Source organism: Micropterus dolomieu, linkage group LG01 (assembly GCF_021292245.1).
Source record: "Micropterus dolomieu isolate WLL.071019.BEF.003 ecotype Adirondacks linkage group LG01, ASM2129224v1, whole genome shotgun sequence".
Lineage (NCBI taxonomy): Eukaryota > Metazoa > Chordata > Actinopteri > Centrarchiformes > Centrarchidae > Micropterus > Micropterus dolomieu.
In genome coordinates this window covers 31950922-31977047 of record NC_060150.1, presented here as the reverse complement: position 1 = coordinate 31977047, position 26126 = coordinate 31950922, and the positions used below count along the sequence as shown (strand labels likewise).

The 26126-nt window shown below is 41.0% G+C and overlaps 2 protein-coding genes across 3 annotated transcripts in view; one reads left to right on the top strand and one right to left on the bottom strand.

The window, feature by feature from the left end:
- Positions 1–4677: 4677 nt before the first annotated feature.
- mtmr6 (myotubularin related protein 6) lies at positions 4678–17552 on the bottom strand. Its single transcript, XM_046065290.1, has 15 exons — positions 17341–17552; positions 14701–14832; positions 12864–13026; positions 12554–12711; positions 11076–11204; positions 9692–9826; positions 9395–9527; positions 9163–9272; positions 8883–9008; positions 8692–8741; positions 8285–8378; positions 8044–8150; positions 6305–6439; positions 6082–6208; positions 4678–5333 (listed from the first exon to the last, which is right to left on the bottom strand). The coding sequence occupies exons 1-15, from the start codon at positions 17362–17364 to the stop codon at positions 4983–4985; spliced, it is 1974 nt and encodes a 657-aa protein (XP_045921246.1). The 5' UTR covers positions 17365–17552; the 3' UTR covers positions 4678–4982.
- Positions 17553–18534: 982 nt separating this feature from the next.
- The window catches only part of nup58 (nucleoporin 58), a 16873-nt gene continuing 9281 nt past the window's right edge, over positions 18535–26126 (top strand). Inside the window, exons 1-12 of one of the 2 annotated variants that reach the window (XM_046065276.1) lie at positions 18537–18942; positions 19628–19791; positions 19920–19952; positions 20041–20319; positions 20714–20882; positions 21455–21520; positions 21741–21915; positions 22418–22497; positions 22692–22810; positions 24603–24685; positions 24864–25065; positions 25289–25868. In XM_046065276.1, the coding sequence (XP_045921232.1) occupies positions 18863–18942; positions 19628–19791; positions 19920–19952; positions 20041–20319; positions 20714–20882; positions 21455–21520; positions 21741–21915; positions 22418–22497; positions 22692–22810; positions 24603–24685; positions 24864–25065; positions 25289–25365 (1527 nt within the window). In that variant the 5' untranslated portion in view covers positions 18537–18862 and the 3' untranslated portion in view covers positions 25366–25868. Of the gene's footprint in view, positions 18943–19627; positions 19792–19919; positions 19953–20040; positions 20320–20713; positions 20883–21454; positions 21521–21740; positions 21916–22417; positions 22498–22691; positions 22811–24602; positions 24686–24863; positions 25066–25288; positions 25869–26126 lie in introns of those variants that run through there. The other variant, XM_046065268.1, reaches the window with a different exon arrangement.

Below are 26126 nucleotides of genomic sequence, written 5' to 3'. Positions count from 1 at the left end.
CTGCAGGTTAACAAGAACTTGGCACAGGAACTTTGCCTTCTTAAGATTACAAAAGAAAGACTGTTTCTGTGGTTTCTTAACCAGCGAGGAGATGTACATATCCAGTACAGGTCTGGAAAAGATGAATGATGCGAATAAGGCACAGGTGTGGCTGTTTGTCAGTTACACTTTACAAACAAACCCAACCTGTTCTGGCATCGTTATACAGGAACAGATGACACACACACACACACACACACACACACACACACACACACACACACATTCGTCATCATCATCATCATGGTCATCATCATCATCACTAGGGGTCCTGTTGGTCAGGTTGTTTTAGGACAGAGGGTCTTCCAGCTCCAGATTAAACTAAGCTATAGTGTGTATGTGTTTGTGTGTGGGTGTCAGCGCACGTTTGTTTATGTAGTATTAAACCCCCCCGGGATTACCCCCTGTGCTCTTTTGTTACTTTAGTAATCAACAGGGAGTGGTACAAACTGTTATTAAGCCTTTAAGCATATACTCCCTAAGCACTTTTACATCCCAAAGGCTGTAAACAATGTCTCTATGAGTATTTTCAACCTCTTGCCTATAGGCCAAAGAACCCCCACCCCATCAAATAAACCCATTATTAGAGAAATACCACAAGGTAAAATAGATAACATTATATAAGTAATAATCCTGCTATATTTATTCTTTCAGTGACATGTTTTCAGTGCATTTCTTTTGCAGTCTACCGACCTATTAATAATATAATATAATCAGGCTCTGTTCCATTTAGATGTACCACTTCTAGAGTCCTGTTTTCACGTAGTGTTGTGTTGTTCGTGAATGTCTCATTCAAAAGAACTAATCTTTTGACTGAACGAAGTGAACTGAATCACTTCCTGAAACCATCTGTGAATTTCTTAGTCATTTGCGAATCGATGTGCAGCAATACAGTTACTCACTGAGCAGTGGCGGAGTTCACAGAATGAATGTTTAGTTGACAAATCTGCTACATTTTATTCCATCCCATAATATGTGTGATATATGTGATATATATTAGCCAATTACTTTATTATATTATTACTGTGTATCAGGAGGTAATGTTCTTACTTATATTGCCATATTTAGAGTTTAGTTGTAAAACATTCATTTGACACAGGCTCTAGTCCCTTCTTAAAACATATTTTTATAGGAGAGCCTTTCCCAATCTTATCTGACTTTATTTTATCCCTTTTATTCTATTTTACTAATTTTATATTTATCTTAAATGTGTATTTTAGTCTTTTCTTTTCTTTATCTTGTATTGTTTTTGTATTATTGTTTTTTGGGTATTATTGTCTTTACACTTGTTAAAGCACTTTGTAACTTGTTTTTGAAAAGTGCTCTACAAATAAAGATTATTATTATTATTAGCAAGTTCCCTGCAGCTAAAGTTAGCTAGCTTGCAATACAGCAATGTTAAAGTAGTCGCCTCACCAACTCGCTTAAGTGTTATAGATGTATTTTCACACACCCGAAATAACACTTGTCTGCGGTTTACTGGCTGATGCTGCTGAACTACATACTGAGGATGGCGGCTGAGATGTAGGTTACTCCTCATGAAAAACTAGTTTCCACAGTCAATAAGTTTGTCAGCTAGCTAGCTAGCTAGCAAGCTTGCTTACTGAGGTGACACTAGTGAATGAAACAGACACACAACAAGACAACAACCCATATGACTGTTGCTCCATTGATTGCTCCCTCTGTTCCAATCAGAGAAACTGAGGGGAAATGAAGCAATAAAATGATCATCTCACAGTTTACCCAGATGATGGAGAAAATGAATGAAATATCAACGTGTAGAAGATCTTAGTCAGATATCATAAGGAGGGAGAGTGACCCAAACCCATTTTAAACCACAGACCCACACACATACACACATACAACCTGCATGTCCACCATACCAAGTATGTATAGTGCGTGTGTATTTATACAGTATACGTATTGATGTGAGCCATCTGTGTGTACGCAGTGCTGGATGTGTTCATGTTGTACAGAATTTCTAGTACAGCATTTCCTCCTTGTCCCCAGGAGTGTTCTGCCGGCATGGCGTGCAGTACTCATCTGAATGATTCAGAGAGCCCTCAGCAGCTTGTCCTGACTTGTCAATGTTTAATATGATGTAACGTGCACGAATAGGCTACAGGAAGGCCTCTCTAACGGAGAGAGTAGTGACATAGTGTTAGACGCTTTGTTTCCAGAGCAGTGGACACCGTATACAACGAATAGGGTAGGGTAAAAGTTAACTGTCTTTATTAACAAACAACCTGATGAGAGCAGGTGGCAGGAAAACTTGAGATGGTGTGGTCCGGCTGGAGGAGGCTTTGGTGTTTGGTAGTGAGCAATAAGGAAACTGGTGTAAGCACATGGGTCATGGGACCCAGGGAAAGAGAACACAAATAAACCACAAGGCACTAGATGATTGCAAAACAGGCTCAGGAAAACCCAAAGGTACTCCACCAAATGAGGCGAGGACACTCTGGTGCCAAGAAGCAGAAAACCATAAATATTTGACCAGGAAGTTGATGAGCTGATGGGAAACAGGTAATGTAGTTCCACCAGGTGCCCAGAGTGAACCCCCCCCACACACACACAGATAAACAAAGAGGGAGGGAAAATGAGAGGTACACAAAAAAAACAGTCACAGCACTGACATGACAAGTGGTGCATTAACCTGACTTTCCGCTTTATAAAAATTCCATATGGCGAGCACATGTCACTTAGTACAGCTGTAATCCCCTAAAGCAAATCACTACTGTTTATCTGATGTTGTACCTTGAGCTTATTAAGTCTGTAGAAATAAACACATATTAAAGCAACTCTATTAAATAAACTCATCACTGTAAGCTAGAACTTGTGATTGAAATAAGGCCTAATAAAGCCTCATTTGCACACTGCGTTCCATCAAATAGATAAATATAAATGACTGATCACCTTAAAAAGGCTGGTAAAGTTTAATAAACCTTGAGAGAGAGGTAAAAGGTGAATGAAAAGTGAATGTACATGTTTTTTGCTTGCTAAAAACCCTGTTCTTGTGTGGATGCCCTTTTTTCTCTTCGGAGAAAGCTGACACAGGGGATTACACGTCACACTGCACTGCCAGTCTATCTTTATTTAAAGTTGTGGTAACTGCTCATAGACAATGATTTGTATGAGGCCAAAGGCCACTTTGTCTGATTGCTGTGTGAATGTGTGTGTGAGCACAAAAGTCTATTTGTGAGGACAGTGAAGAGAGTGGTGTTTAAGGAGGAAATAGTTCACTGCCAGTACATGCAGTGCTACAAATTCCATAAAGTATTTAGAAGCATACGGCGGGATAAAACAGAGCAGAATGAAACGTCTCTGGTGTTGTGCTTTGTTTCTTTGAGTGCCGTGCTAAGCCCTGTGCAAAGAAAATATATGAAGACTATCACAAATCTGCAGAGATACAAAGACGTCATGCATTCACTCTTTATGTGCTCACATCCTTCAAGTTTTTTCTTGTGCAGCAATCTGATTGAGGAAGATATTTGCTTGTACAGTCAATCCAATCAAAGATTAAATCCTTTCAGAGCTCTGATATGAAACAAAGTTACAACCTCAATCTGGAATTAACATAGAATTATTAGTCTCAACAAATACCAGCTGAGCAAAACACACAGTCTGGTACAAAAATAAATAGTAACTTCTGGCCTAAATTCACATGCCACATCCCCATGGCAGTAAACCTAACCCAGTTAAAATAAGGGTGTATTGAAATCCACTGCTCAAAGATGTGACAAAGACTACAGGAAATGTAAGAATTTTACCTTAATTCTTTTCCTTTTCCCCCCCTGTTCCGTGAAATATTTTATGCAAATATAAATATGAAAAAAATAGACATACATAACATCTATCCATAATGCAAAGCAGCACAGATTGATGCAATTGCAGTTTTGCATTTTTGTTAAGCTCCAGAAAAGAAGACTTCTTGAGAGAAAAAAATCATGTGAAGTTTATAGAATATTTTGTACAACTTTTTAAAAAGGTCCAGCATTTGTCAGTGCTTAGATGAGTAGCCTCCTTAACCTTACACCTCGTGCCAGTGTATCTGTGACAGTGAACCCAGATCAGGGTCAGGTGTCATAAACAATAAGTTGTTGACATGACAGACAGAGACAACACATGGGATTTGGGATCAATGCGCTTTAGAAAATCAGATTATCTGATCAATGTGAGATGCAAAATAGGATTAAATGATCAATAAGGGCGACAGCTGGCAGCTGAACCTCTTCAGGGTCTGAATATAACATAGCATTTGTCCATTGTCACGGTAATAATTAAATAAGCAAAATGACCAGTGAGGAAAAACCTGTGTTTAGTCAGATACAGTTAGTATTGCTACCAAATTTTGATTTGGCATAATTTCCAGAGCAGATTATCTTCAATGATGTCAAATATTTCTTTCAATCAGTCACGTGGAGCAAAATCATTGGAGCTCAGGACACAAACAACATTTAGATTAGGCTGGATTCAAGCATCCAGCAGATGAGATTACTTATTTCTGGTGCCAGAAAACATGATTCTCTGTGGGTTGTCATGTTGAGAAATATGAAAAAGAAATATTTGTTAAGAATACCAATGCCATATGTTTTAAAATGAATTATATAAAAAGCAAGTAAAACCGAACAAAGACTCACGCATTTTTTGATGAATTTATTCTCTGATTCTATTCATTAATTCTCTATAGTGCTTTTCAACATTCATAAAAAACAAGCTTTTTTACTATAGATGCAGTATATGACATAATAATGATGCTTTCCATTGAGATTTAGACTATACAGACATACAACTTCGTCCACTGGGCCCATTTAGGACCATTGTGTAATCAGCACGTTATCGCATACAGATTCACGACTGATTCTTGACACGCACACACACTTTCAGTAAGCTCTATCACTTAGTCACGCCTGTCCCTCAGTATCCCACAATGCCCCTGTTTGGTCTCAGCAGGTCATGCGCGCCACTCCAAACTCCAGACTGACAACAGCTGGCTCTTCTTTGGCTGACTCGCTGTTGTATGTCCCTTCCAGCTCTCCGTAGCTCTGCTTCCTGCTCTCGGTGCCGCTGCTGCCCTCCACTGTCCGCTCCATGTCGGTGCTCTCTGTGGCCTCCTCGCCTACCTCCTCCTGCTCTTCGTCATCCTCCTGTTGCTGCACTTCTTTGTGGTTCATGGGCGCTCCCAGAATGAGGGAATCGGGACGTGGCGGGAGGGTGTTGCAACGCTGATCTCTGGTGGGAGGAGGTGCCGGGGGGGCGGAGGTCGTAATGGGGGTCACACCAAGCTGGTGGAGCCGCTGGACACAGAAAGAGGGACAACACAACACAGTGAAACACATTTTTACTGACACAGAACACATAATCGCTCCTGATGGTTAGGCCAGCAACTTGCAAGGCAGCTGTATGTGGTTGTGTGTGTGAATGGGTGAATGAAAGGCAAACTGCAGCATATGAAATGCTCTAAATATAATGACATATTTGAGGTTTTCAATTTGAATATTAAAAATGTTTCAAGATCAACAAGTACATTCTGAGACGGTGCTGTAGCTTAAATCTTATGCGCAGCCACTAAAAATGTTCCCTGAAACAGGGAACAGGGGTTGCAAAGTAGCTTCAGCTAGAAACCCTATATGCAACACATCTGTTCAAGTTACTGTAACCTGTTACAATGTGTCTCTCTTGCATTGTCCCTGACAAATAAACAATAAAGAAAGAAAGTAAAAGTAATGTAGGGCAACTAAGAGCAGCCGGTTGTAATTACTTTATCTTAAGAAAACAATTTTCATCATAATAAGGTCTTTATCTCCACCATTTGTTTAACCAATATCATGAGAAAAACAACCTTGTTATCCACGCAAGACTGCTGCTCTCTGCTGTTAAGACAACTGTATAAAACAACAAAATACACTCAAATTGCCATATTATTTTTAGGTACACACCTACCTATATGGGATTATTTTTTTGTGTTTCTATTATTTTGTCCACCCCATTAATATCAACGAGGGAAGACTAATAAATAAAGAGAATTGGTGTGTGTCGACTCACACTCTCCAGTGTCTGCAGTGTGCTCTCCGTCTTACGGCTGTTCTCTCTCAGAGTAAGGATAGTTTTGAGGATAGACTGCCGTGGGTGCATGGACCGATCAAACTGGTGGTACATGTTCCTCCAGAACCTTGGAAATATAAACATACAGGTAAGATTCCTTTTAGAAAGATGAATGATGAAGATGATAAATAGGGACAGCAGCAGGGAGCTGAGAAAGGCTCACTTGAAATTGTAGGGCAGAGTGGAAGGTGTCAGCACAGGTTGCGCTTCAGAGTACGCAGGGCTGTAGAACGGATTCAAGTAGTTCTGTTTTTCGCTCATTAAAAATGCCCATAGTGAGTGAGTCCGCTCTCTCAGCCTGGAACACAAAACAGCAATATAACACATAAAGAAAGAAAGACATTTAACACATAGACTTCAGGACAGTCTACTACTGTTATGCTCCATTAATGTTTTGTTGCACTGAAAACACACAGCAGAATAGATAACGTGGCTAGATAGTAGGGGTGTGACAAAACACATGGCTCACGAGACGAGGCACGATACTGCGGTCCTGACATTGAGTTTGTAACACTATTTTTTTTAGAAATCTTCAATGGCGAATAACATGAAAACTTTTGAGCATTAAACACTTAATTTCCTGCATTCTGGTGATTTCTTTTTCCACCAATTTATGCCCTTTCTGCATTAATTTATGGTTGAAATGCTTTTATTTATGTAAAGGGAAACAAAATTCAGGTGACAGGTGACATTTCAAAATATAAAACTATAACAGCTCTCAGGCATTCTGTGCTACTTTCAGATGTTTCTCCAGTAGATCAACTTTTCTCATGTAATATCATCCCTGCTGAGTCAACACACGAGGCGTGATTTAATCTCGCCTCTTCTTTAGTGGCACCTTTTCACCTCAATGAGAAATTCATTTTAATTCTGTTATAAACTCCTGGACTTTAATAGCTTCTGTGTTTCAGCATGTTTTCTGCTCATGTTCAAAACTTTCTGCACATTCAAAATCTTTCCTACATATCTGTGTTCTCTGACATGTCGAGAAAAAGTCGAAATACTACAGACTAACATCATCATTTAATGAGTATATGTTAGGATGAGACAATGGAAGTGGAAAGTGAAACTAACTGAAAATACTTCTTATTAGGCAGAAATCTCACCACAAATCCACCCACGTTAACTCTATTAAAGTGCAGCTTACAGTCCCAAACAGAGCAGGTTTGCACTTAAGATTTTAGATGTTTATATTGCAAAAGTCTACCAGCTACGTTAACGCTTGGTCATAAACTGGCTGAGACTCACAATATGAGAGCGGGTGCTCTTGATTACTATCAAGGCGTGTGCCGGTGTCACATCAGCTAGGTGGAGCTGATTTGCAAAGCGAGTCGGCGTTAACAGTTATACATTTGTTTTTCACTGCGTATGAAAACTGATGTGTGGCGTGACAGCGTGTGAAGTGTCAAATGCGTGAGTCTCACAAGACACATTTTCCCCTGACGAGAAATATTGTTACGTTTTAATCTTGTCACACCCCTACGACATACTGTTGCATGGAGAGATGGTGTGTTTGTCAGACTTGTGTGAATTACAATCCTCAATGAATTGTGTTTGTTTTGGCCTCATACAGTGCGAGGACGAATCCCACACAGGATGATTTAAACAACCAGAAGAGAGAAGTATTTGCTAGATTAATTCATCTAAATTCTGTGTAAACTGAATGAGGACAGATTAGCACAAAATAGGTTTATTTTAGGCGTGGGACTTCTGTGCTGGTGGTGTGACTCCTAAGACATTGCTATCTATGTTTGTTTGTTTGTTTTGGGAGTGCTTCTGTATACCATAAGTACAGAGCTTTTGATGAATTCGGTATTAGAGATGTATCTGCTTTGATGCGCAAATATGTTATCTCTTTATAACCGATTACTATAAGTGTGTGTGTGTGTGTGTTGGCCTCACTGCAACTCCTCTCTCTGTCTCTGATTGTTGCCTAGGAAGTTTCCATATTGGCAGGAGTGGACGTGTTCATGAATCTGCAGCAGGAACCACTCGCTGAACTCAAATGCCTAAGGAGAGGGTTATCATTATAAAAACACAACAAATATTACAACACTGCATTAAAGACACTTAGGTGTGTGTAAATTCATTACTCATCATGTAGCTCACACACACACACACACACACACACACATACACACACCTGTGGGAACTGCTCCGTCAGCTGCCAGACACACTCAAGGAACTGAGTGAAAATAGGAGACACCTCCTTTGGATCCACGTCCAACTGGTCACACCTAGGAGTATATAATTCAAATATAAAATAACAGTCAGCTAATAACTACTAAAAAACTAAGTAGTATAAATGGAACATACAGTGTGTAGTATCCATCTCTCTATGAAAATCATAAAACATAAATTATAAAATTGGGCAAATGCAATTAGGAGGTCCTGCTTGATTCTTCTCAAGTTGCAAATTATTTCTTTCTAAAAAAAAAACCAAAATAGTCAGCAGTGTCCACATCTTACTTGAGTTTGTGCATCAAATCAGCAGGAAAGAGCAGACTCTGACTAAATCTCTAAGCTTTATTGATCCAGTTGAAACCTCACCTGTCAGCAAACTTGTGGCCAAAGGAGATCCAGTCTTTCTCTATCAGCACCTAGAAGATAAACGCAAGGGAAAAAAGATGTTAGGCACACAAACGTCCGGCAGAAATTCATATTGTTATCAGCTCTTTAGTCTTCTTAACTAGTGCAGTACCGTCTGTGTGTGTACGTGTTTGTGTGTTTGTGGTTGGTACCATGAAGCCCTTGATGGTGCGGTAGTAAGGGTCCATGAGCAGCGACCCCAGTGAGCAGACCTGGGCTGTTCTGTCCCATCCGTCTGAACAATGAACCAACACACTGGCTCCTTCCACTGTCACTGCCTGGGATCAAGAGCGAAGACAGACAGCAGAGAATTGTCGCGTTAAAAAAAAAAAAAGGATATGCCGCATATTACTCTAAAAAAATGTTGAATAAAAAACAATGCTAATGAGCAACAAAAATCAAGGCGCAGGAAAGGGAACTTTTTTTGTTTACCTTGGTGAGAAAGATAGCTGCGTCTACAATAGCTTTGATATGCCGCAGCCAGCCACTGCTCTCCAGGCCAACCAGGTAGTCACTCATGGAAAGAGACCGAGTCCCGATCACTGGGAGACACATTCAAAGACAGAAAGTCATTTCAGATGAACCATTTACCGACTACATGCACATAGTCTGAGTACTTATAAAAGTGCTTTCTTCATCTGCAATGTGTGCTGAAGTGTTTAACCTTCAAGCAACTTCTGCAGGCTGGTCCGCATTACGTGGATGTTTTCAATGCCGACAAACTGGAAGCGGATGTTGGAGTAATTGTCCTCGTTCTCATAGCCTTTACCTGCTGCTCGATTAGCTAGCGCATTCAACTGCAGAAAAAGAAACGTTCTGCTTGGATATACATACAGCACATTTAAAGCATAAATTTTTTTTTTTACTTATAAAAAAAAACAAAAAAAAAACAAAAAAAAACACACACTTCCAATGTTATTGAACCTGCACATTTTATCCAGAGATTGTTTTTATTTGTTACCTTTGGCCTAGTGTCCATGACGTAGACAAATCGGCTGTTGTGATTGGCCTTGCTGATGGCCTGCAGCATGCTCTCATCCTCTAAGCATCGCGCACTGAACCCAGAGAGGGGCTGACTGCATCGACACACCGCCGCCTGTCAGGGTGAACAGAATACACCAATTGGAATAAGGGAAGTAACACAAAATACTGCTGCTAAATTACCAACTAAAAGTGAAACATTTGACCACATTACACCTCCCTCTATGGCTCGCCTATAATCTAACAACTACAGCTGTAGTTTAATCTTCATCAAACTGACACGTTCAAACTTCAATAGCAATTTACCAGTCATCTTACTTTTTAGTTCAGATTATGGACAGAAAACACAATACTAGTGTTTAGTATTGTGTTTTCCAATCCTTAATGGATAATTGATGTTGATCAAGACAGTTTGTGGTACAGTATATAGGCTGTGCTTGTGCCAAAAAATGCATTGACTGAACGCAGAGTGCAGATGGATCATGTTGCCTAATCATTCTTAAGAGTCAGTTTTTGTTTTTTTTCCAAGTTCTCTACTCAGAGCTGTTTTACTGGAAATCAGGAATGTAAATATGCATGCATGGGTGCGTGTGACGTACAATACCCCTACAGCGCTATAAAGTGCATTTTATTCAGTTTAGAAGGGCCCAACAATAGCAGTATCTGCTCATCAGTCCCTGGGACATTTTGGAACAAGATATATATCCAGATTTCCCTGAAACTTCAGTAAATCCTTGTAGTTATAGGTGATCCCCTGACCTTTCATCTGCCGCCAATTGAAGTTCAAAATTTCCATCTGTACACAAGCAATTTCAAAATCTAATGAGCAGATTTCCATGAAATTTGTTAAACATGTATGTGTTCGCAGGGGACAACTCCTTTTCATGTTGGACATCCTGTGAGATGCTATTATGAAATCCCATGAAATTTGCTTAGCAAATTCATATAACCCAGGGCATACACCCATTCTATTACATTAGCCCTATGGCCTTTCCTCCAGCACCACCTTGTGGAAGACCTTTACGCTTTTTTAGTTGTAGTATTAGTAAGACTTCAAGAAATATCAATATGTTGTTTGTCCCTTTATAACATTTTGTGTTGTGGGTGTAATGCCAAGTACACAGCAGCACACTCTAGGGACAACTAATTTCATTTAGATGTCTAGTCTTGTGTTACTACTGAACTATTTGCAAAAACAATCAAAAGAAAAGGCCTATACTCTCCTACACCTTTAATAGCATCTTTATTACTGTCCATGGACAGTCCTGTCCATATCTCTCTAGAAACTACAACATACAAAAAGACCCAACCGAAATGGTTCGTATTCATACTGTGTGTGTAGGTTGTTACTGTTAATACTGTACCTTCTTTTCTTGGTAGAAGTATGTGAGTACAGGAAAGCGCCCTTTGCTTCTGAACTTGGAACTGCCCACAATGATAGGCTTACTGGCTGTGATGGGAACATACAGGTCCCGTGGATACGTCTCGCACACCTGGAAAACCACGCACGACACGACGCACATCACATACACGCAAACACACACGCAGGCACAAAAGATATCAGACATGGTGCTGATAAATAAATCATTAGTCAATAATTCAAAATGACACATGAATCTAGCATAAAAACTATTCTGTACATACAACATGTCGTTTTGAACCAAAATGTTAACAGTAATAATTCTTTATTAATCATCACTCAAAGCAAAAACTCTTATTTGGAACATTGGGAGGAAGAGACAAAAAAAAAAAACCCCACACACATTAGATTTCTACCTGGCCCTAAACAGAGATTATGAAATGACCACACCCTAGCAATTGAAAACAGAAGACATAAAAGGTCCTGGCTACCAAAAGAATATAGTTTTTCTCCTGAAATATATAGAAGCATAAGAGAGCAATATTTTGAGAAATGCCATCTATTAACGCTGGATTTTAATTTAACAATAAATTAAGAATAATCCTAGGAAAAGGACGTACAGCAATCCTTGCAACCAAATATGTGTCCCTGTGTCACAGCGAGTGACTCAGCGAACTGTTCACTGAATGGCATGTTAAATCTTGTTCATAGTTTAACATTCTGTATTTGTTATTTTTGTTGAAGCATATTAAACTGAATTGAACTGAATAAGACAAAACTATAGTTTGGATCTTTGGATTGAAGCTGTGTTTGTCTATCATACTTGGAGCTAATATTCAACACAGGAGCTAACAGTGAAGCTCAAGCGCCCTCTCCTGGAGCTACGTGCATCGTGTTTTAAAAAAAGTGGGAACATCCAACTGGTTTTTCCAATATACTGTGTTAACTGAGTTCCTTTAATACCTCCACACCCTCAGTCAAAGCCAGTTTATTACAACACAGGAATACCTAGCCTCATATTTGCGCAGGCAAGCCTTAGCCAGGACAATGTTTACACAAAGCACAATCAAGTAATACTGTCAGAATCATAAGAATTACTTTTTTGCTCGGTAATCACCAGCAAACTGCCTACTCATTGAAACTTCTTTTCTTTGTAGCAGGTGGTGGTTTTTGGGACACAGAGGCAGTGCCAAGGTTCAAAAGTCCAGCTTTAACTGGGCAAACTGGGCTCAATACCATTTTTTCTAATTTTTACTTTTTAACTCCAGTTTTATTTTACTACTTTCTGCATATAGACAATGTATTCCTTCCAGTTACTAAACCTGTTGACATCATCTATGGTGTGCTTCCATTTTGTCCTGATTAGGGAGGATGCTAGGCTAATAAAAAAAAACAAAAAAAACAAAGATACTCTCTTTCTCAGCAGAGAAAAGAAGCAGTTTGGCACATCAGCTGAAGAACAAGATACAGCCAGCTAGCTACCTTGTAGTCTCTGTTGACGTCGGTGAGTTGCCATTGGTCACATGGGACGCCCATCCTCTCAAACTCCGCCCCCAGGTCGATGAGTTGCCACCCTTCCTCTCTTTGTTGGTCGTTCTGCTTGGGGTTGTAGGAGAACGCATAGAGCTCATCATATGATACTGCACAAAGGAGAAGGAAACCAGAGAAAGAGCCTTAACAAAACACTGATAAATAAGCAAAAGCGCTGTGTGTGGAAGGGGCAAGAAATCTGAGAGAGCACAGGTAAAGTAAATAGACAGATCTTGACATTGACAGACACACAGAAACCCACCAGGCCGTAAAAGGCGCAGCAGCGAGCTGTAAACGTCATGGCAATCCCTTTCTCTCTGTACCACAAAATGAACCACCCTGAAGTTGCGACACTGGATGACCAGAGGACAACCTGTGGTGGTCAGGGAGAGCTTCTCCACAGATGCTATATGGTGATGCAAAATCTGTAGAGGAGGGGAGCAATAAGGAGAGAGAAAGAGAGCTGATGATCTTCACTGAAGCTTGCAGTTTGCTCCACATAATCATTAATTGTTGTGTGTATATATATCAAAAAGCACATAGGGCAAGAAGGACAAATGCAGCACATCACCATGTTCATGAGGTTTGAATTCCTCAGGGATTCCAAATATGGGAAATCATAAAGATGCACATTCATAAGCATTGGTATTGACACACACACACACACACACACACACACACACACACACACACACACACACACACGCTGATCTCACCAGCTGTTGAGACAGACAGTAACTCAACTGCTGTTTAATATTTTATAAGGCACAATAACAGCCTCCACAAATGCAGACACATGTAGAACACTGCCCATGCATACAGACACACAGGACCAAATACATAAATTAAAACACATGCACAGTGGACAGAAGTGCTGCATGCTATGCCAGAATAAGCCCATGAACAGAGGAAAAGAAAATATTCCATCTTCTCAGCACATAAAGCAGGAAGGATGGTGGGGAAGGAGGCTGGGCCCTGGATCTGCTGCACAAAGCATTTTAAATCACGCTACCCCTTCCAAAATGCAGACCAGCCACTGGGGCTAGCTGTTTTTATCATATAACAGGATACAAAAAATATAGCGCTACAGAGAGGTTCAAATTGCATTACATGAGACTAAAACACTTGCACATCATTTCCCAAAGATAAATTCCCAATAATCCCATCTCAGATGACTGCTCAGGGCTCATCACTGTATTGGACATCTACTATGTTGGTACATTTCTTTCATGCTTCTCTCATACTCCAACACTGCCATTGTGTTGCCACTGAAACCACTTAAAAAAAAGGTGACCCTCAGGGAATCAGGACACCCTACTGATTGTTCTCACAGTGCTGTTTAAGTAATCCTTTTTCAGATGGAGGCAGAAAACATACACAGGCACACTTCACATGCACCCACAGACTGCTAACTAGACAGCTTGATGAGGCTTTTGGACCTTTACCTGACTTCCTGTTACCACACACAAGCTTGCATATTCTCTCCCTTTGCCCAACACTTGCCATCACTCCCACCACTTCCTTGCGGCGGTCACACTGATGTGGCAACACCGGCATTACACTGCAGCTCAAGTTTCTGTATAACAGTTACAGCCCTACATTTGCAATTGGAACATCTGTTTTTTCAGTTTCAAACTTGACCTCTTTATACAGTATGTATCTCAGCTTTATTCAAAGGGTAAATCAGGAGCTCAAAAAGAAAGAGGATCAAACTAGCTGTGAATTCAGAGTAAAAGACGCACGTTTCTGACAGCAACAGCTGTGATTTTGATAGAAGGTACTGGCAGCATTACACTGCAGTGTGGGAGTGCATAAATTATATATTGCAATCTAATGAAAGCCAAAACCCTGCGATGGACTGGGGACCTGTCCAGGGTGTACCTCGCCTTTCGCCCGATGTCAGCTGGGATTGGCTCCAGCCCCCCACGGCCCTGTACTCAGGATAAGCGGTTGACGATGGATGGAAGCAAGCCAAAATGTTTGCTGGCACCAAAGAAATACCAATGGTGTATTTATTGTGGTTACACCCATAATGTATTGTACTGAAAAAAGGGCTCCTGTACTACTGGCAGAATGCAGTCCCCACCAAAACCACTCACCCAGATCTCCTGTCCGGCAGATGATGAGTTGTTAGAGCTGCTCTCCACAAAGATGAGGTGTGTAGCTGTGAGGTACAGTGTGCCGTTTGTGGATTTGTTGCTGAAGCGATCCAACAGTCGCACCTGCTCCACCTGCAAACACACACACATCATCAGTAATAACAGCATTAAGTTAGCCAGTAGTTCGCAGTAAGGTTAACTTCTTCAGCTAGGCGTAAATTTATGTATAAAAAGAAGAAACTGAGAAGAAGAAAGATATGATCTTGCTTACAGGAATGACACCTGTCACAAAATGACTGTAAGTGGCACATGGCGCCAGATCCAGCTGGCACACCACCTAATCCTGGCCACCTGGGCACAACTCAGCTGCCAGTTCCATCATAATGAGAGGCACAAATGATGTCTGGATATGGGAAGAAAGTCTACTTACGGTATTGACTGAACAATGTGATGTAAATGTGCAGTACCTTAAAAATGTAATTTCTCTTTATACACAGCTGAGGTGTAGCCTTGCAATGTTCTTCCCAGTGCCCCTAACTCTTCCACGCATACGAACAGAAATACTGTAGATGTAGTACAGTAGTACACACATTTTTACATAGGAAGAAACTTGTGATCCACTGGCTGTAATAACCAAAAGGTCTTAATATCTTCTGTGTCAGACCGCCTATTCTTAAATGTATTAAATAAGGCAGAAAACTTCCTGTGCAAGATAAATGTCTATGACACTATTTTAGTATTGCCAAATACACATTACAGACATTAACAAGATCCCTAGCAACATGAGACATGTATTCTAAACAATGCTGTCGATGACTTAGATGACACTTTTAAAATACATGTGCACCCTGAAATGTTGCATTCATCTCAAATTCCTCTCAAACACTAAAATCCATTAGAATAAGAGTTCTCCTTATTGTTAAAAAAAAGCTGATGACCTACACTTTGTGGCCAGAAGGTTATTGGACTGTTTGCTGCTGTTGTTGCTGCTAAGTGTAAAAGTCCATGATTCATCATAGAAGCGGTTCTCTTGTTGACTCAGACATCCTCTCCTTTGTTTCCGTTTTCCTGTCATTCTCATGTGATGAAATGTCTATCTCTGTCCCCCAGCAGCCGTGGACACAGCTCTGTCACAGACAGGTTTCTTAGCACATACAGGAAGTCAGGCGGGTGTGTGTGTGTGTGTGTGTGTGTGTGTGTGTGTGTGAATGAAGTGTCATTATAAAGTTGATGATGTAAATGTTTACACTAACGATGCAATCTAAGATATTCTTCAAAGTACTTTAAATACTGTAGTCGCCACAGAGCTCGACCATTGCATCCTTTGAATTTTTTTAAAACAGCTTCAACTTTTTTCTAATGCAGGTTGACCAGAGAGTTAATAAAACACCACTATCCAACAAAACACTACAATATACAAGCTAGGAGTGTTTTTCTTTTTACACAAAGTGAAAACATATGTTATTATATGGCAATATAAAAGTCCTCCTCTGCTGTTTTACTCGTGAACAACCGAGAGGACTTGAGACAGTAGGGGCCACACCCAGACTGCATGTAATCACACCCACCTGAACAAACCAAATGCACAATTATCCTAGATTTTCAGAAGTTAGGCCACGCTGCTTCGTAACGTGACGAAGAAAGCTCACCTTTCAAAAACGCACACCATCACAATTACACATACTAGAACAAATTAGATGTAGGCCTAAAGCACGTCCCCAACTTGTGGGCTGCAGAGGCTTATGTAGAATACGTTTGAGTGGTTAATGTCAGTGGCATGTAATCCCTCCACTTTACGGGATGGAATGTAACTTGACCATAACATAAAATGAAAGCAATCACTTTTTATATCTGGTTGCAAATCATTTGCAACCAATCTCTGTCTGACATCTACATATCACCAGCCACTTGGGATCTTTTCTAGTAATGCTCTGCAAGGCCTGTTACTGCAGCAATCTTCAGTTTTTGCTTGTTTGACTGAGGGCCTTTTGCCTTCAGTCTGCTGCTCTTCTGGCAATGATTTGGACGTCAGGTGATTTGACTTGGCCAGTCAAAACCATTTCACTGCTTGGCGAATCCTAGGTTTTTTCGCTGGATGTTTAGGATAACTGTCCAGATGATAAAATTGTTAGACTATGTATGAAGAGGACTGCCAGTCCTACAGAGATCACGCTGGGTGTGAACACCTTCTAACACTATCAGATATAACGTTGCAGACAGTAACGTTACTGTGTGTCAGACAAGTCCATCGCTGAGTCATTAGGCTTGAACGTAGCTTGGATTCTCCTTCTACAACATTGCATGCGCTGGCTGGCTTGATAGTGTAACTTTAAATTCAATCGATAATAGGGCGTGCAAGTGGCATCATTATAAATACCAAGCCCAGCTATCGGCTCTCACAAAACGTGAAAAACAAACAGCTCATTGATGCTCGTCACGTCCGACAAGCTGCTGGCGACACCTGCTAGTCACCATGCTACATTAGATTGATCCACAAACATCTAACGTTAGTCTAAACGTTGAAATACGGCCAACGTAACCCCACTCAAGCAATACAAAAATCCACACAAGACAGGCCCAGGCTGCTGCTGACTGTATCCCATCCATTTGCAATTAGCTAGAAATGTTAGCTAACGTTACCTTTGGCGTTCGGATATGCTCCATTTCTCCGAAGCGAAACAGCTGTCAGCTTCAAACGACGCAGTCTGGAGATAACTGTATCATTTATAACAGAATGGCTCAAACTGCTGCATAAACCGTCTTCACTTTGTAAGCGGCACACGATATGTGTTTATTGTCAGTTATTTTCCTCCTCCATCCGCGTAAAGACAGTGTCGATCACGTCAACACATTTCCAACGTGTGAGGTTTTCGAAGTAAAAGCACAAGTCCGGATTTACCCTACTAAAATGCTATTCAGGTACACACTGTATTAACAAGCTTCAATGGCAGAAATGTGTTTCTCCATACATTTAATCGCTTATGCATGTACTTAAATTATTACTATTACTGTTATGTCTCAATCTATCAATCATTTATTTATTATTATTTGTCCCAAAAGGTTATGTCTCATATATAGGCCTATATTGTCTTTATCCTCAACAGTTTCTTCTTTTTATTATACTCATTATATTAGTCTGTCCACATATGTAGGGTTTAGGTCAGATCTGGGAGATTGTTTTATTGTTTTCCTTTCTTGCCATTCCTCTCCTCTCCTTAAATGTTCATTCAAGGCTGGGAGAGGATCTCTGTTCCCCAAAACATATTTGGACTGTCTAAATGATTATGCATCCATTTGCTGTGATCCAGACACTCAAAGCTGCCCTAGGCAGCAGGTCTCTAGACCAGCTGATGATTTTTTTGAGTACTTCCTTGTTCTTTTGTCCTATCATAAATACTAAAAGACAATGGTTGTAAGTCTTGTAGGTTTTTTGAAGTAAAATACACAGTAGCCTTGTGTAAAATTGTTATTAGTGTCATTATTATGATTATAGTATTAGCAGTATGAATTCAGCTATAAATATGCAGTGTAAAACAAAACAAGAATCACGAATCAAATCACTGTATGGCTATAATACAAAAGATGCCAAGTGGCAAAAATGTACAGTAAGTGAAACAGCCTTGTGCAAATACAGTGTTTATTTACCTATGTGTCTACCATGTTTTCTATCAGCGTCAAATGGCTTCTTTCATTTTGAAAGCAAGGCCGGAATCATACTGTGTGGTCTTTTCTCATTTAACAGCGCTGAACCAAAGTTGGTACCGGACTGTACGTGATAATATCGATAGGGACGACGGGAAACGTAGTTTATAAAAAGATTACCCGAAATGCCATAGCACTCGGGACATACCAGGCGGGGAATAGGAAAAGTAGCATGCTGCGATATTTGGCAGCTTTAAAAATACACTAACAAAAGAACAGTTGGCAAAAACACAGCGGGCTACTGTTGAATAGTTCCGGGTGTATTTAGGAAAGGCGACATTTTTGTCCAAGTATGTTGTGAATTAAAGACAAGCCCGTGGATTTGGCCCTCACGCGGGCATCTTTCAAAGCTAACTAGCGTGTTAGCTGTGATGTCGTTTACTCGCTGAGCATCTTCATGAGTAACTTAGCTGAAGTCTAGATTGCCAACTAGTGTTCAATGTGTGCCTCATAAGATAAAATGTCTGGCTTTAACTTTGGATCAGGGACCCTCGGTTCCGCCAACACTGGTGGGGGATTCACATTTGGGGCCGTAACCAGGTAAGTTAATGACAGAAGCCGACTTAGCTAACGTTAGCATTGCCTCAGTTAACCGGACGTTAGCAGGTAACAAAGCTTGCATGGTTGGTTCTGTGTTCATTTATTTATCATTGTACAGCACAGGGTTGTACAACGAAATGCAAGCTGTAGTTAGTCACTTAATGCTAACGTTACACTAAAAAAAACTATTTGTGCAGAGTATAACGTTAAGTTATTGTCAAATGTAACGTTACATGTGTTTGTGTAGAACAATAAGATAATATTAAGAATAGCTGGTTGATATCAAGTTAGCGATCGTTATAGCCAGATTGTTAAAGAAACTCACTTATGTTCTGTCTGTTGTGTATTTGTTGCTTGTCTTGATAAGCAACTGCACGTTTGGCGCGACATTCTTATTAGCATAAGGAACTGTAAGGTATCTTTCACTTTGACTCAACAAGTGTAACTCTTGCAAACTGCAGGTTTGACCTGATAATCTGTGGTGTGTATGTAACAAGTAAAATGTCTAAGGTTAAGTAGTAGGAAGGGATTTCCTTTTAAAATTGACGTCTTTCTTTTGAGTAGTTGTTAGTTTGCATTAATGTGGCAGTGACAGGTTATTCCTTGCTTCACAATTTGCTTTTTGACTGGTATCATGGAAGTACTGTGATAATGTGACTGAAATTACTTCCTTTTGCCACTTTAGTGCACCTGCGGCCAATACTGGTGGTTTCTCTATTGGGACTGCTCTGGGTACAGCAGCCCCAACCCCTGCCTCCGCCGCCAGCGCCACCCCGTCTCTTGGCCTAGGAGGCAATCTCTTTGGTCAGAAACCTACTGGAGGATTCTCTTTCAACACACCTGCCTCAAGTAATAATGTCACACAGATACAAAAACAAACACAGTGGCAAGCAGTGAAATAAATTCCTGTGTCAGTAAACCATCTACCTGCTGAAGCCGAACACCTTGTCTTATGGTATGTTTTTGTTCCCCTTTAGGTGCTGCTGCACCCACTGCAGGCCTTACATTAGGTATGTTTGTATTTCTGGGATATTTTTAAAATAAGATCTTGGAAAGTCAATGGAAACGGGTTATAACCTTGATTATACTTCCCCTCAGGTGCCCAAGCCACTACTGCTGCGTCCACCGGCTTCAGCTTGGCCTTCAACAAGCCTACCGCCTCAGCAACACCCTTCTCCCTCACCACCACTGCTACCACCTCCTCATCAGCCCCTGCAGGGACAGGCCTAACATTTGGCTCTGTCCTGACTTCCACAGCTCCACAGCAGCCTGCACCCATGGGCTTCACGCTCGGTCTTGGTGGCACAACAACCACCACAGCAGCCTCAACAGGCCCATCACTGGGCGGGGGTCTCTTCTCCAACACTATCTCTTCAGGTGAGATGCGTCCAGACATGATAATTGGCAAGAGCTGATTTTGGCACAGGGTGCGCAGACACAGCGAATAAATTATACAACAATGGCAAAGCTTTATACCATTTCTACAAATGCAAGAATTGTAGACAAAGGCAAATTCTATATAAAGTATTAATTGGTGTATAGGTAAACTAATGATAACTAAGGTTTTTGTAGTGCTTGGTCAGTGGGTCAGCAAAGTAGTGGTGACTTTAACATAGTGCTGTGACTTCTGATTTTCAGAGAGGACATAAATATTTAAAATTGTAACTGCTGTTGTGGTTTTGACCATGACTCAACCGTCTTACCTGAGCACTGTTTGAGAAGTAATCGTCGCTCACAGTTTAATAACACACATCTTTACCTGCTGTTGCAGGTTTGGGTCAGACCACTCTTGGAGGAGGAGGTGGGCTAACATTGAGTTCTCTGTTAGCTGCTTCCACAGCAGTATCAGCGGCTCCTGCCCCCAGTATTGGACTGGGTGGAGTTGACTTTAGCACTTCCTCTGAGAATAAGAGCGACACATCATCTGGAGTTAATGCACAGTAAGTCCTGCTCAATAACATAGACAGGGTTCTTTACTCAGTGGAAATGCTAGAACAACTGTCCAGGACTGTCTATACTGCACTGTTTTAAGTGTGTAAATAACTGTTTACTGAGAGGCATTTAGTGGTTTTCTTTTAATTTAAGGGACCATAGAATAGGAAAAACTGTATTTACCCTGGCATAATTAAATGAGAAGCTTTCAGTACATGGATCTGACATACCTTGAGCCTCAGTCATCATTGTTTCTTCCTTCATATGTAAATCTTGTGCGTGCAAAAGACCCCGGAAAAAGGGGTGAATGCTAACAAGCACTAGGTTGGATGTAACACTGGGGCTCTTGAATATTTACACCCCCAAAATGTACATAAACCAGCGCACGGTCTGGAAGTGGCCCCTAAAGAGGCGGGGGCTAAAATGGAACACTCAGACAGAAGGTGAAAAGAGCTGCTGAAGCAGTGTATGAGTAAAACAATGTATGTTTTTTAATATTAAAGCATGTAAACATTTTATAGTACAACAAGGCCTGTTCAGTTTGTTGTAAAGATGAAAAACACTCTTTTCTCTCCCTCAGGGACAGTAAAGCTTTAAAAGATGAGAACCTGCCCCCAGTAATTTGTCAGGATGTCGAGAACTTCCAGTAAGTGGTGTTGTATGTGTGTGTGTATATAGTCACAGAATTTGATCCAGTGACTGTTAAGTCACAAGCCTGGGCATGCTGCTTGGCAATGTAGAACTGTCTTATTTGTTTAAAGAAGCAAATGTTAATGTCTTTGATCAGTAGTGTTATTGTTCCAAAGCAGATGCGGCACATTTGTGTTCCAATGGTCTCTCTTCCTCCTTTGTTATTTTTTCAATAGAAAATTTGTGAAAGACCAGAAACTGGTTCAGGAGGACATCAGCAGGATGTCATCTAAGGCCATTTCTAAAGTCCAAGATGACATCAAGAGCCTCAAACAGCTTCTGTCTGTAAGTGCCAGCGGTCTGCAGCGCCAAGCTCTGGCCATCGACAAGTTAAAGCTGGAGACAGCGCAGGTAAAAACACTACATCTGCATACACATGCCCAAGTATGAGATGTTATGTTAACTCAAGTCTTTTTAGTCTTGGTGCATAAAAATACTTTGACTTAATCATACATCAGTTGTCAGTATATGGATACGTAACATTGAACACTTGACTTCCTTAAATCCAGTGAAGAAATTAACATGACAATTGGTGTTTTAAAGTGGACACGCATATTTCATGTGCGTACTATTAAATATTTTGAATCCCAAAGTATGTAAGATATAAGAAAATGCTCCAGTTCAATGCAAAGATGGACATAAGCTGTGTTTTCAAAGGCATAGCTACAGACCAATCTAGCTCTTTTAAATAGGATTTGAAATGAGAAGAACTTAATTGTCTGTAAAGTTGCAAACCGTATCTATTACTCACAACATGAAGTGAAAATGTGGAATGTGATCTCTAAGAAAAAGGTGGCATCCTGAAGTTATGTATTAAAAATAATCTTTTGACTTTCCTTCCTTTCTTTTTAAGGAGCTAAAAAATGCTGACATAGCACTGCGTACACAGAAGACTCCCCCTGGACTTCAACATGAGAACACTGCTCCATCAGAGTAAGTTAGCTACCGGATAGTAGTCCTGTTAAGTCCTATGAGACAATGGTAAATAATCGTCTTTTTAGTAGTGTCAGCTTCTTGGCCTGCAGTATTCTTAACTCACTAGTCTCTCAGTTGTTTTCTAAACATCAGCTTTTACCACTTCATGGATTCGACAAAGATGAAAATATATGTAATTTCTCTGTGTTTAGTTATTTCCATAGCCTGATAGAGCAGTTTGAGGTGCAGCTGCAGCAGTACCGGCAGCAGATAGAAGAGCTCGAGAACCACCTGACAACGCAGAGCAATGGCTCCCACATCACTCCTCAGGGTAAGAGGGCATCTGTCTGACTTTTATCACAATTCTGGAAAGCAGGTGAAATGTCTCGTCATTAATCAGTGTACACTGCTCAAAAAAAATGAAGGGAACACTAAAATAACACATCCCATCTGAATGAATGAAATAATCTCATTCAGTACTCCTTTCTTTACATAGTTGAATGTGCTGACAACAAAATCACACACAAATTATCAATGGAAATCAAATTTATCAACCCATGGAGGTCTGGATTTGGAGTCACACTCAAAATCAAAGTGGAAAACCGCACTACAGGCCGATCCAGCTTTGATGTAATGTCCTTTAAAACAAGTCAAAATGAGGCTCAGTAGTGTGTGTGGCCTCCACGTGCCTGTATGACCTCCCTACAACGCTTGAGCATGCTCCTGATGAGGTGGCGGATGGTCTCCTGAGGGATCTCCTCCCAGACCTGGACTAAAGCATCCGCCAACTCCTGGACAGTCTGGTGGTCCATAGCATCAATGCCTTCCTCTTGCAGGAACTGCTGACACACTCCAGCCACATGAAGTCTAGCATTGTGTAGCATTAGGAGGAACCCAGGGCCAACCGCACCAGCATATGGTCTCACAAGGGGCCTGAGGATCTCATCTCGGTACCTAATGGCAGTCAGGCTACCTCTGGCGAGCACATGGAGGGCTGTGTGGCCCCCCAAAGAAATGCCACCCACCACCAAAAGGGTCATGCTGGAGAATGTTGCAGGCAGCAGAACGTTCTCCACGGCGTCTCCAGACTCTGTCACGTCTGTCACATGTGCACAGTGTGAACCTGCTTTCATCTGTGAAGAGCACAGGGCGCCAGTGGCGAATTTGCCAATCTTGGTGTTCTCTGGCAAATGCCTAACGTCCTGCACGGTGTTGGGCTGTAAGCACAACCCCCACATGTGGACGTCGGACCCTCATACCACCCTCATGGAGTCTGTTTCTGACCGTTTGAGCAGACACATGCACATTTGTGGCCCGCTGAAGGTCATTTTGCAGGGCTCTGGCAGTGCTCCTGCTGCTCCTCCTTGCACAAAGGCGGAGGTAGCGGTCCTGCTGCTGGGTTGTTGCCCTCCTACGGCCTCCTCCACGTCTCCTGATGTACTGGCCTGTCTCCTGGTAGCGCCTCCATGCTCTGGACACTACGCTGACAGACACAGCAAACCTTCTTGCTACAGCTCGCATTGATGTGCCATCCTGGATGAGCTGCACTACCTGAGCCACATGTGTGGGTTGTAGACTCCATCTCATGCTGCCACTAGAGTGAAAGCACCGCCAGCATTCAAAAGTGACCAAAACATCAGCCAGGAAGCATAGGAACTGAGAAGTGGTCTGTGGTCACCACCTGCAGAACCACTCCTTTATTGGGGGTGTCTTGCTAATTGGCTATAATTTCCACCTGTTGTCTATTCCATTTGCACAACAGCATGTGAAATTGATTGTCAATCAGTGTTGCTTCCTAAGTGGACAGTTTGATTTCACAGGAGTGTGATTGACTTACATTGTGTTGTTTAAGTGTTCCCTTTATTTTTTTGAGCAGTGTATTTAACGTGACCATAATGTGAAAGTGGTTACACACAGTGACAAACGGCTACAAGCAAACCACAGATCTGTTTAGAACCAGGTTAAACACTGATCAAAATAAAAAAAAAAGAAAAAGAAAACATTTAAACGTTTTTTTCAGTGACTTTCTATTCCTTGCTCTTTCTCCCCACTTCATCCTTTCATAAATGCGCCATAAATGTGCCCCCAGATGATGATGATGATTCTGTGTTTTTTGTTTCCAGACCTGACCATGGCCATGCAGAAGTTGTACCAGACATTTGTTGCGCAGGCTGCCCAGCTCCAGTCTGTCCATGAGAATGTCAAGGTCAGTTATTTTGAAATGTTGTTTTATAATATCTAGGGCAGTGTGATAAGGCATTTATCAACTTGAAGTTGAATAGTATTGTGATCATGTTATTGTTTTGTTTTACAACATGTTAATTTATTTCTTTTTTTCTTCCTTTTTTCTTGTCTTTCCCTTTTGTTAATGCCTGATATCACAGATCTTGAAGCACCAGTACCTATCTTACCGCCGGGCCTTCCTGGAAGACTCCACGGATGTCTTTGAGTCCAAACGGGCATCCAACAGGAAGTGGCAGAGTACGGCGCGAGTCACGACCGGGCCTGCCCCGTTCTCCAGTGTGCCCAACGCTGCAGCGGTTGCCATGGCAGCCACATTGACCCAGCAACAGCAGCCAACTCCAGGTCTGACTGCCTACAAGTTTTAGAAAGCGATATTCCTCTCACCTTCAAATATAGGAGGGAGGGGAGAGGCAAATGTATTAAGAAGTTTGGGAGAGTGTTTTTTAAAATTAGACAATTGTCGGAGCGGACAGGTCAAAAGGGGACACAGAGGATGATTACAAATACTAAAAAACAAAAAAAAGCTTCAGCTGGTGCCAAACTAATGTCTGTACTTTGTCTGTAGAAAGAATGGTTAAAGACAGCGGGAGAAAGGGAGAGATGACCTACAGGAAACCATTGTGCTGCCTTACCATCTTGTGACTGACTCTCAGTTCAAGGGTTAGACACATTTATTTAATGCGCCTTACAACACTAGAGTGAGGACATTTTATAGATTGCTCCCTTGGGAAATCTGGCAGTGTTGGTGCCATACACTTGAGAATGTTATACAAACACTTTAAGTAATACCAAGGACATAATAACCTACTTCCTCTATTTTCTCCCTGGGCCCGCTCTTAATAGAATGTTTGAGCAGGTATGTGAGGCTGACGTTTTACGAGACATTATATAATGGGAGAGAAAGTCCAGCTATCTCAATTTTCTTGAATCTTGAAGTAATTATTAGAGATTCATTTGAGTTTGAACTGTTGTTATTTTTGTTTGTTTTTTCTCAATGGATGCTTGGAATGAGCCAACTCTATGAAGGTTATTATGTATAATGGGGTTAGACGTGTTAGACACTTGCTCTGTGTTTTAGATATACTTAAACCGAAACCTGAATGATTTGTCAGGATTGGGTGCATTTAAATAAACAATTAACATTATGTCTGGGTGATCAGTTGGTGTGTAAGCTATACATGTATTATAATGTAGCTCCTACTCTCTTCAGTCACCAAATTGGATCATCTTCTCTGAAAATACAGAACTTTTTGTTTTTTTTTTTTAAGAAGAGAATGCAGCTTCTCTTGTTCAGGGTCTTAGCATTACAATGCCCATTTTAGACCAAGGAATCATACTCTAAAAAATTTAACCAAATGCATACATTTTTATTTAAAAAAAGGCCTATTTATTGATCAAGCAAT

Excerpts from the sequence above, each read along its gene's own strand:
- mtmr6 (XM_046065290.1), bottom strand. The coding sequence starts at position 17,364 with ATGGAGCATATCCGAACGCCAAAG. Across the intron at positions 9,273-9,394 it reads CCTGCAGAAGTTGCTTGAAG|TGATCGGGACTCGGTCTCTT; the intron begins GTTAAACACTTC and ends TGTGTCTCCCAG. Across the intron at positions 6,440-8,043 it reads AGACAGAGAGAGGAGTTGCA|GCTGAGAGAGCGGACTCACT; the intron begins GTGAGGCCAACA and ends TTTGTGTTCCAG.